Below are 11,783 nucleotides of genomic sequence, written 5' to 3' on the forward strand. Positions count from 1 at the left end.
TAAAAATGCTATAATTTTTTTCTTTTTCTTTGAAAATATGCCTGTCCTTTACAAAGGATGTTAGAGAGGATAATTGTGATTAATGCAGCAAAAATTAAAAAAGTAAATAACTTGCATATTTATTTGAAAGAATGATGATGAGAATCATTAAACTATATGTACAGCAAACAAATTCTAAAACATACCCTTGAAATCACTTTCAGCTGAAGATGCCTTACTTTTTACATTGTTTCAATTTTTTTTGAAACAGACAGTACAACCAAAGAAAAAAAAAAAGGTAATACATGAATTAAGAGAACTTAAACTTAAAACAACTTTTCTTAAACATGTAAACCATGAAACCTGGTGTCAAAAATTTATGACTTTAATTTATACTTTAGAATTGATTACTTTTTAACTTCAAATTCAATGAAACGTACTGCGATAGGTACAACAGACTTTTTATTTTTACTACAGCGTGAATTTAATGGATTAAAAAGTTGGCAGAGAAAAATATTTCTGAGACTTTGAGCACAAGAAAATTGGAATGTTAAAAAGTAACTGATCAGAAAATAAGAACAAAATTGCAATCGACAGTAAGTTGACTCATTTAAAAAAAAATACAGTAAGATTGCACACTAATCCTTGAGTAGCCGTAAATTCTTGACTGATTTCTTGTTACTACATCTCATAGATTAATAATCATAAATGTTTGTGAGGATATGAATTTGACCCTGTTAAATTTCACTCTTTAACTGAGGGAAATGAGAAATTGGAAAAGTGAAACTATTTTACGGCTGAAATTTAGAGGGAAAGTTTCAAAGCTTGATTAAATATTCAGCCCTTTCAAATTATGACACAAGGGCTATGCGCTTATTACAACCTGCTACAGACACATAATCACAATTGGTAATATTTACAAGTACTAAAATTGTAAGGCGAATTTGATTTAAAGATGAGGCACTGAAAAATGACTGCAATTTACAATACAAACACACAATTCTGAAAACATTTTACGAAAAACATGAGGATAACATAATTAAGTTCAGATTTTACTGCAAAGTTCAGGAAGTGTACCTCTGCTCTGGTAATATATTACAACTCAACAGTGAAACTCCCAAACAGCGTATCTTGTTCGCAATGTTTTATAATCTTCAATCCTTTTTTTATTTTCTTGACGGCAAAAAAATCAACATCATTCTTGAAGTTTTCAAGTAATTTTCTTTGCAGAGTAGGAAAATTACGGTAATTTTTAAGATTTGCCATTCAGTGATTTTCCATTGAAAGAATAACTCATGACAGATAGTCTGGAGTCAGCAACTAAGACACCTAAAATGCCTCTTTATTCACTTCGTCTTATATAATTGGCAAAACTATAAGAGGAAAAAGGTATTTGTTTGTTTTGAAAGCCCGCCTTTGATAAAATCATAAAACGATAGCGGAAGTTGAAAAACACATTTCGTTTTTGTGACGTTTCAAAAGCACCACTGCTCTTTTATTTTTTCTCAAAGAAAAAAAATGAAAGTTACTAATTGAAATTTTCCAAAAAATTCTGTACAGAGAGAAAACAAGCAGCCAAAATTCCAAGAAATAATGTTCATTAATTTTTTTTTAAAAAATAAAATGCAGAAAGAAAGCTACATGTCCCAAATCAAAATATAAGTTTTTTACTTTTACCATGAAAAAGTGATTTAAACTTTAGTTTCTGATTGTTCGGCCAAAGCTGCTTCTTTTAAGACTTGATGTGTCACTGGCATATATTGAATAGAATTTTGTGCTTCAACCCGTTTAGCCATCTCGCACATCAGTGCTGACCGGTATGCTTCATACCGCATGACTATTTCTTCCAGTTCCTGTTTGTACAACCTTGTTAACATCGCATTAAAACAATCTAGTTCTGTCAGTCTAAACATTTCCCAGCGTAGTTTGTGATCATAATTCTTGGGTGCTTTGGAGTACACACTAAGCCATAAAGGAATTTCTTGATTGAGGTAAGGATTAGCAGGAACTAAAACGCTATGGGGGTGGAAATGTGTATGTCGTGGAGGAGGAGTCAATGTAAGCCGCAGTTCTGGATGGTAGATATACTGAGGTGCGCAAGGGTGCTCATATTGAGCTTGCCGTCGAATATGGTTCACATAGTAGATTCCATATTCTGGGGACTCGATTCTTTCCCAGCCGGTGGGTAGCCCTTCTTTTTCTAATGGATGGGACCAATGGGTTGTTTTGGTGTTGTGGTCAATGTAATATTTTCTGCCACGTAGTGTGAAATCTACTGACCAACCTGGTGGTAGGGGGAGTTCTTCACTATTATCAGAGTCTGCATGCGTTGGTTGCGACTGGCGAAAAGATGAAACATGTTCCAATTGCGATTGAGCAAGCTGTAAATTGTGATCTGGGTGGTGAATTGTATGCTGCTGGCTGTAAGCCATTGGTACCTGCTGAAAGTAGGTGAAATTTGGTGGCTCGTAGCGTACCACTGTGTCAGGAGTGTTATGGTGGATTGCTAGGTAGTTGGAACTTGACGATTGCTTGTCAAGACTATAATCTGACTCAGCATACTGGTTGATATAGGAATGACTCATACCAGGAACTATGACCGACTGAGGAGGAAGACGTAAATGATCTGCGTTCACATTCAAACTTGTAAATCTTTGGGCTAGGTCTGGGACTGAAGTGCTTGGTGTGTACTTTCCTTCATGACCTAATAAGGTTGGTGAAGGGGTGGCACGACTATTACCAAACTTTTGGACTAAGCTGTTACCTTGGCCATTAATCATTGAGGGGGACTCTTGTCTTCGACGTTGCCCTTTTTTCACGGGTTCTGTCGACCAGACATTTATGATCTGCATTTCTGGCGGTGTTTCTTTCCGCACATACTTTCCCACAACTCCTTCTTTTATTGTACGGGAGTCTTTATTTTTCCGTGACAACATTTTCACTTGATGATATGATGTTAGTTCTTACCTCACTGTGCTGCTTAGTATGTTGTAATTCATGAAAAAAGAACACTAAGTAGGCAGCAATTAAAATTAATCAATTCTTGCAATAATACTGGCAGAGCAAAGTAAAATAATTAGAACTGTAAAAATTAAAAACAGAAATGATAACTTTGATTTTACTAAGATACTTGAAGAAAATAAAATAAAAACTGACAAAGAATTAAGGTGCGAGGAATCTTAGTCCAAATCTTTCTCCATCAATTCAAGTTTCCTATGACGCGCCATATTTGACAGAATTGAATTGAGACTGGTGGTTGCTTTCTTGGCACTACCTTTGGGGGTACAATCACCCGGCTGTCTGACAGTTAATTTCAGTTGAGACATTTCATCTTGAAAGTCAAACTCTGTGGCAGTATTCATTCTGCAACAGAAGGAAGAAAAATAATTAATTGAAAAGTGACTCGCAAAAAGAGCAAGGGAAAAACGCCTAAATTTTCATGATTTTCGTCATTCACTACAATTGAGGAGTATTGGGAAGGAAGTAGACAGGTCTAATTAACCTCATTTCACAGGAGAGCTGCTCAAAGCTCAAGAACAAACAAATTCTTGAAGAGAAAATTGAAGCTTTTTTTATAGTACTGGTGCATCAATATACTTACTGTCTCCGGCATGAAGGAGCACATCTCAATTGCACTGTTTCACCTTTTCCATGGAAATTTTATTTTTTCATGGAAGAACTATTGCAGGAATTCATTTGAGAATTTTAATGTCTTTTCTCACAAGTACTCAGAAAAGCCACTGAAAATTTCAGGCAAATTCATGCGATGGTTCTTTTGTGCAAAAAAGTAAAATTCCAGTAAGAAATTGTGAAGTAGCATTATCAAAATATGTTCTTTCTTGCAGAATATGACAAATAGTTTCTATTTTTAACAAATGATGAAACATTTCGACCAAAAACACTTAACCGGAACCAGAAAATGACAAAAGAATCAAATATGGTCAGGCCTTTTCTTCATTCCCTGCATGTCCTGGTAACTTACATCCTGTCGTTCCTATACTTGAATAATCAAGCTCCATTTTTCCTTATCCTCCGGTAGTTTATCTTATTTTTCCATGATCTTCTTAGCACCAACGCATTGCTCTGGGCACTGAGTAGCAAAGTTTGTGGGACAGCGCTGTATCTCAGAATTTGGAGCTGGGGACTAGTGTGGCAGTTTTTTTCTATATTTACTTAATCTAATTCAACATTGATCAATGAGTGCAATTATACGTCTTTGTCTTTTCAAAATTTCTTTTTTTCAGTTTTGATGTTCAGATTCACTGAGCTTATTGAAATAATTTAAAGTGGAACAAAATAAAATTTTTTTGGATTAACGCAAAACACTTACATTGCATCGTTAGCCTCATGTTCCTCATTGAATTCTTTCACGATATCAGGTGTTGGGGGGCGTCTTCCAGGATTCTGCCACTCGTATTCCAGTGTACGTTTTTTTGTCAGTTCCTTGAAAAGCTGTGCAGTTTCTTCAGGATCAGGATCATCAGTCTGGGGATAAAAGACATACCTTTATTTTCTACAGCAAGAGTATTTGTTTTACCACATTAGACGCATACATGTATGCACAAGAGGGGGGGGGGGGGGAACTACAGAAACCAGGCTCTAGATTTGTGGCAAAACTGTCCATGGTTTGGAGGGAGTGAAATAATTTCAGTGTCAAAAGGACTATTCTGGTATAGACGCGTAGTCAGGAATATCGACGGCGTAGGTCGGCAATCACATTTTGCCAATCACGTTTGCGACGTCGCAGACTTCCTGTCATTCTTTATTTTTAAACGGAAAACTACTCAACGGTAATTCTTCAAAACTGCCAGGATTTTTCTTCTCTGTGCAAAGAAAACTCTGCATAAACTTCAAGGAATGATGTCAATTCGTTCTCCTTTAAAAAAATAACAAAGAGGCGGAGATTTTCAGACACCGCAAATGAGATATGTGATTGCGAACTTACGCCGTCTATATAGGTACTTTGCAGGCACACTTAATTCCCTAACACATTTCAATCCTCGTATACCTACTTACTTTACAATAATCTTAAGCTACCTGAAACCTTGGTTTATTCATACAAAAGACTTTGCTAGAGATTAAAGTCTCCTAGTAATTTGCTTCGACTTTCATTTTGGAAATTGATACTGATGTTCCAGAAACTTTAAAAGAAACTCAGTTCAAAGCCTCCATATCAAATGCAAATCACAGATGAAACTGAGGACACATCTTGATTGAAATAATTCAGACTTTCGATTCTTCTGATAATAATTTAAGAGAAAATTGACTTGTCTTGAAAAAAAATCTGAAGTTAAACAATCTTCTGAAGATGATGAATTATCACCAAATCATGTGCAGTAATAGTGATTCTGCATTAGTCCGTCCCAGCAAAACTTATTACTTACACCATATTTGCAGATTCATAAGAGCTTCCGTCGAACCAAGTAATCAAGGAGTACCTACTCCTTGATTACTTGGTTCGACGGAAGCTCTTATGAATCTGCAAATATATATCTGCAAATAGGGTCCTAAAAAAGTTGTACCTAAAAGGGACAAGTCCATTTTTAGATGAGCCCCAAAATACTAGAACTATTGTGTAACCTAAGGTTTATCTGACAATGGACATGTTTGATTTTATCACTTTTAGAACTGGGGAAAGAAAAGAAGAGACAAATGTCACATCCAAAAATTGCAGCATTCAATAGATAATTACATGCTAACCAATGGGCCAACTGATGATTGATGCATCCAGATTGATGTGAATTCTGTCTCTTCTTTTCTTTCCCCAGCTCTAGAAACAACTCATTCATATGGACAAACACACTCAGGAATTGAAATCCTGGAACACGGCTGCAAGCATTGCCGCCCGCATGTAACTCCCAAACTGTGCAATGTTCTACAGGTTCTCTCGTTAACTTCATTCCAGTACCTACTTGGTAGGTAATTTCTGGGCTCACTGTTACTAAAAAACCTTACAATTAGACAGTCTTCATGAGGTGCGTCATGCCCAGACGGTTCTCCTTCGAGGAAATGTGACAACCAAACGCTCAGTAGATTTGTATTGCATGTTGCCATGTTAGGAGAAATTATTAAAGGCAAACAAAATGACAGGAGTGTCCTAACATTCCCATTCTTTTCTCAGAGTTCCTGTAGAGCTTTTGATCTCCTCTACAGTTTGCGGCACATCCCTTGGAACATCGTAACCATGACAGATGACTACTTCTTGCTGGAGAGCAGTTGACGAGAACGACCATCAGTATTCCACGAATGTGCTCTCATGTCTGCATTTTGATTGCAATACCAGCAGAAACAAATGGAAAAAGCCCTCCTCAAGTAAGTAGATTATCTTTGAGGTTATGGCTCCTTGCTCACAGCTTTAGGTTTGGTAAACTACAATTTACGGCGCAACGCTCAAGAGATTTTCAAAGAATAATAAGATTAAAATACATAAAATGCATAAAAGCAAATGATCAGCATTCTATTGTTTCCTGAATGATATTAAGTTGTTGACATAATCCTAACAAGCTCGCCACGGAGTGTCTACCACTCTCTTGATACTTCCTCTGTTTGCATCAAACTTTTGGTCATTCTGCAGCCAAAGTTGGTGAGAAATTATCGGTGAAAAATATAGGTACTCAGTGGGAAAAACACAGAAAAAAGAAGGAAGAATCTTACTTTGGTCAGTGAAAGTTCTTCGTCGGAGGCACCAATACAGTCATCCGTTCCACTTTCGTTGGAGACCATCGCATTACAAACCTTCACGCTCCATGAATTAGTAGAATAAAGCTGGTATATAAAATTATGTTTAGCACTTAAACAATATGTCAGAAAACTACATAAAAAAGAAAGAGTTCAGAGAGAAAAAAATTCCTAACTGTAATCAAAACAAAATTCCTGACCTTGTTGACTGTTTTGTTTTTATTGGAATGCAATGTTGTCATATTGTACCTGATGAAATTTATAATTAAATTTTGGAGTAACAGTAAGCTTTTGTAATTTTATTATTTTTTTTGGAGCTTTAGTTAATTCAAAACTTAATTTAAATTTAAGTTTTTGGTTTCAAATGATCTTTTTTTCAGTCAAACGTTTAAATTTTTTCACTTTGACCTAAACTGAGAACTGACAATCGTGTAAAGTAGTTCGACTCGTAGAGATTGGAGTGTCTATGCAAATTGTTTGAGGTTAAGTAGAAATTTCTTATCAAGGTGTAAGTTCTTAAAGGTCTTCTAAAATGGCATTGGATCTTTTTCGTCCCCTAAAAAACTTATATAAAATCGTCAAACAAAATGGAGGAGTTACAGGATCATTATACAAACTTTTCAGGTATTTTTTATCGATTTTCCTTGCTCTTGATTACCTTTTCAATCCGAGTAAGTGAAGCTTATCATACAGGTCAACTGAGGTTTACTACCCGCAATTGTTCCCCTTGTTAATTTCTGTCCATTTTACTGCTCCTCAAAGCAGTTCCCCTGACTTTGTGGCATAATACTCTCGAAAGAAAGAGAAACTTTAGTCAACCACTTCACGCTTGTGATAAATGACACTGCCGGTCGGATGGAGAGTTGAAACAAAATCCTCCGACTCACATCACTGTAACTGTATCTTCGCAAATCAGAAGCTATCAGAAATACCCGATCTCTGGCATTAAGATATCACACAGCAGTGGTAATAGAATCCTATTTTTACACCTGCACATTTTCATTCAACCTCGTCTGCTCTTGTCGTATGAAAAGCTGTCTGTCTGAACTGGGCCTACGTTTTTTCTTTTGAATGTTTGTGATACTTAATCCATTGAAAGTTAGTATAATTTGTAATCACACACCACTTTTTTCAGACAAGACGAACTCAAATGGGGTGAACTAGTTGGTGAGGACAAGTTTGGAAATAAGTACTACAAGAACGACTATTACTTCTATGGTAAGTGTCATATTATACTTCTTATCACTTTTCTCTAAAAAGGAATCTTTTTATTTAACCCACAAAATTCATGAATAACGCAACAGATTCTGTTCTGAAAAGAGACGGAGTTCTTCTATCAATCCCTAAGGTAGAGGTAAGAAGACATACTGCTTCTGCTTAATCTCCAATGTAACTCAAATGGGGAGTAGTTATAACACAGCAACACATTTTACTAAGATAAATCAGTGATATTTCTTAAATCACGTTTGTCACATTTTCAGTTTAATTTAAGTGAGTTGCTCATAAAAGTTATATATGTGGCTAAGTCATCTTTTTTCCTCTCGTATCACAATATTGTTTCATTTCTGAAGGAAGGTCGAATTTTTCAACCTTTGATCAAGTGCAGTCATCTCTTAATTTATTAAGCTGAAATTAATCCACACATCCAAAAGGGTCTTTCAACAAGAATATATGAAAAGGTGTTGTACAAATTCCCTCAAAAAGGGACTCGCTGTGATTTTTAAGAAAAAAGGATAGGAGGCAACTGCTTATAATTTTGCATATTGTAGGTAAAATTAGTGCATATTATTCTTTCCATCTTGTCAGGAACTGCAGAGCCACTCTTTAATACAAGTCCTTTAATGGTGTACTTCCATACAATGAAGATTCTCTTCTGAACTAAAAATATTAAAATCTTCTAAAATTCCTCCTTTACAGGTCGTAATCGATGGGTGGAGTACAACGATAAAGTATGGTTGGACTACGATGGAAGTCAAGTTTGTCCTGAGTGGTATGGATGGCTCCACTACAAAACAGATTATCTTCCTCATGAGGTAATTGCATTTCCATTTTAAAGCAAATCAAAAAGTATAAACAATAAACATTAAGACTGAATGCATTAACATAGTTCACGTTCAGGAAGACAAACACTGATTCATTCCAGGTCGAGGGATGTTGAAAAGTGTAACTCATAGTGCTGCAGCAGTTATTCCCCGTTCATGCCGAATTTATTGTTGTTAGGTAATGATAAATCATGAAAATATCACAGCATTCACTGCAGTTGCTGATCTCCTCGCTGGCGTGTAAATTCACATAAAAGCTGACAGGAGAAGCACATCGACGGTGAAACTACCAAACCACGTTTCTCGGTTTGTGGGGTCGCAAACTTCCTGTCATACTTTATTTTTTAAAGAGGAAACTTCTCAATGTTGATTCTTGAAAACTTCTGTAATTTTTCCTCTCAGTGCGAAGAAAATTCTGTGAAAATTTCAAGTAATAATATTGAATCGTTCTTCTTAAAAAAAATAAAATGAGAGCGGAGATTTTTAAACACCGCAAACGAGATACGTGGTCTGGTAGTTTCACCGTCGACATACAGTTAACTGGCTTTGTCCGTCCTGTAGCTGTAGCTCTTGCTTGAAACCCAGAGAGGCATAAAGTTCTGATTTTGAAAAGATTTTTAACTGTAAATCCGAAAATTTCATAAATTTTAGCTGTCATGCAAAGATTTTTTGGATAGAAAAAGTTTACTGGAAGGCTGGTGCATGTTGAAAAAAAAAACCGATGCCGATTTTGGATTCAACAGCCGAAACTACTTTGAGCTACACCAACTACATGCCTATAACATTTTCTTGCTTTCCCTGATAACAAAAGTTTCCTCGGTTGAATAACATTTACCCATTCAAGTAATTAGTGTAAATCTTATCTGTTTGTTTCGTGTATGTGAATTAAAGTAAATATTTCTTCTAATAGTCTAGGGGGATACTTGTATGTACTTTCGGATATTGTAGCTGAATATGGCCTCCCTCAGATTTTCTATGTCACCCACAAATTATGTTTCATAAATTTGAAGTTTCCAAAGGAAAAACAGGCTTGTTATTATTCCTCAAAAAGCAAGAGTTTTTTTCTCATTAAAAGTCCATCTCCTAAAAAATAAAAAAGGTCGGTAGTAGAAAGAACTACGGTTATTTAGCTCCAGCAGTCAAAATCACTCTCTCAGATATTTAAGGCAAAAAGTGCACTTTCCCATATCAGTTGCAAAACAAAAGGATAAGATTAATATATCTGTTCAATACATATAGGGTGGATTTTGCTGTTTAAGCAAGGATCAGGAAAAGTTCTAAGGCATACTAGAGGCCATAGGTATTTTCCTATGTACATTTGGCCGCAATTGGACATGACATCTGTTTCTTCATAGCCTTCCTAGGCCAGTTTCCTAGAAAATCGCATTTTCCTTATGAAATCCTTTTTCTCAGGAAAACTTCGTTTCTCTGGGAAATCTTAACATGATGGGGAAAAAATGGATGGCATTTTTGGTTTCATCGCTAAAAATCCGTTCAGAACCATTTACCCGATCCGTGCCTCGTTTGAAAAAAATGTATTTTTTTTATCTAGGTTTGCAGTTTCCCTAAAAGTCAGCTCTTAATACCCACCTTTAAATGCCGAAATGCGGTTCTGTGGTTTTTCATGTTTATATTTCCTCACTTAGTAGCTAGTTCAGTACAATTTCATTACGTTTTTTGTAGGATCCTGGCAGACCCGTATACCCATGGATGCAGGCTCATACACAGAACTTATCTGGAACCAGACAGCAGTATATTCCCTACACAACAACTAAGCCAAAAATCGAGGCTTGGGTCCCACCAAGCAAGAAGTAGAAGGACCGCAGCCTTTCTTTCGCTCGCTTGTTACTGTAAATATGTTGTTTCTCTTCTTAGAAATTCTTCACAATTCTGTGGATGTAATTAAAAAATAAATGTGTCCTTAGTTGTTAACAAGTTTTATGAGTTCTACTTCTTTGCCAGAAAACACTGCACGAGAAAATAACCGTTTGTTATGAGCAATTCTTGTCAGAGAACACACACTTTTATTTGAGTAAGGTCAGGGTGTCTTGCAACTTGGAAAAAAAATATTCTCGGAGTCATCACATCAACAATTTAATGGCTTCAAGAAAAACAGTCTCATCTGCATTGCAGTATTTCAAAATCTCATCTCCTATTCTAATTTTCTTTATCAAAAGCAACCAACATTTTTACTTGAAAATCATTGCAATTCTTCTTGCCATGGTTATTTTCACAAAATTTTAAGCGGAAATGTTGATTGGTTTCCTCCCAAAAAATTAATGTATGAGATGAGATTTTGAAACACTGCAATATAGATGTGATTCTTTTGCTTAACTCTATCCAATCAGCAAGCGTAGAACTGGAAATTTGTTGTAAGTTTGTAAGCCACCGTTACTGGCATATGCTACCAGCTACAATATTAGTAAAACCTCTCAGTTACGCTCAAAACGAATAATTCATGATTCTCTCCTCATTAAGCCTGCCGGTAAAATTCCTGATACTGGTAAAATAGTTTACATGTGCACAATCCCAGACAAAGTTTACCACAATGACTTTTGTTCCGAGTAGAACATACAAAAAGCTATCAGTACAACCGTCTTGGCAAGGAGCCATAAGACTGTAAGAATAACTTTTAGCATTTCTTGAGGGAAGTCAAATTCATGAGGGTTAAGGGTATTGTTCAAGAACAACAATTTTTTTTAAATAAATCAACAATATATAATTGCCTTGGACTGAGGTAAAAATATAAACCTAAAAAAAAACCGTCACCTGAATTCTATACAATACAGGCATTTCGTAAGTTTCATTATAATTTGAAGTTATTCCAGAGCAGCTTAATGCTAATTTGTAGACATAAATCTGATTTTTTTCTTGGAATCATGCACTATGTGCTTCATTATTAGCAAATTCAAGATGACAGGTAAGCAAAGTGAAAAACAGAGGAAAAAGAATCACTATTTTGATGGATGATAATGCGTACACTATTTTTGATCATCTTTCCTGTGTTGATGGAATCATTTGAAAAATGAAAATACATGAATACACTTAAATATAATTGGAGTTCCTAAAATCACTCACTGCAGA

At 35.7% G+C, this 11,783-nt stretch overlaps 3 protein-coding genes across 3 annotated transcripts; 1 reads left to right on the forward strand and 2 right to left on the reverse strand.

Moving 5' to 3' along the window:
• Nucleotides 1-94: 94 nt before the first annotated feature.
• On the reverse strand, nucleotides 95-2,928 carry sav (scaffold protein salvador). Its single transcript, XM_019053365.2, has one exon. The coding sequence runs from the start codon at nucleotides 2,913-2,915 to the stop codon at nucleotides 1,671-1,673; it is 1,245 nt and encodes a 414-aa protein (XP_018908910.1). The 5' UTR covers nucleotides 2,916-2,928; the 3' UTR covers nucleotides 95-1,670.
• Nucleotides 2,929-3,080: 152 nt separating this feature from the next.
• On the reverse strand, nucleotides 3,081-6,883 carry Pa1 (PTIP binding protein Pa1). Its single transcript, XM_019053367.2, has 3 exons — nucleotides 6,634-6,883; nucleotides 4,310-4,464; nucleotides 3,081-3,342 (listed from the first exon to the last, which is right to left on the reverse strand). Exons 1-3 carry the CDS (start codon nucleotides 6,700-6,702, stop codon nucleotides 3,159-3,161), a joined length of 408 nt encoding a protein of 135 aa, XP_018908912.1. The 5' UTR covers nucleotides 6,703-6,883; the 3' UTR covers nucleotides 3,081-3,158.
• A 231-nt stretch (nucleotides 6,884-7,114) lies between these two features.
• On the forward strand, nucleotides 7,115-10,634 carry ND-B17.2 (NADH dehydrogenase (ubiquinone) B17.2 subunit). Its single transcript, XM_019053366.2, has 4 exons — nucleotides 7,115-7,281; nucleotides 7,793-7,875; nucleotides 8,575-8,690; nucleotides 10,383-10,634. The coding sequence occupies exons 1-4, from the start codon at nucleotides 7,190-7,192 to the stop codon at nucleotides 10,512-10,514; spliced, it is 423 nt and encodes a 140-aa protein (XP_018908911.2). The 5' UTR covers nucleotides 7,115-7,189; the 3' UTR covers nucleotides 10,515-10,634.
• Nucleotides 10,635-11,783: the final 1,149 nt, after the last annotated feature.

This window comes from Bemisia tabaci, chromosome 8 (assembly GCF_918797505.1).
Source record: "Bemisia tabaci chromosome 8, PGI_BMITA_v3".
In the NCBI taxonomy this organism is placed as follows: Eukaryota; Metazoa; Arthropoda; class Insecta; order Hemiptera; family Aleyrodidae; genus Bemisia; species Bemisia tabaci.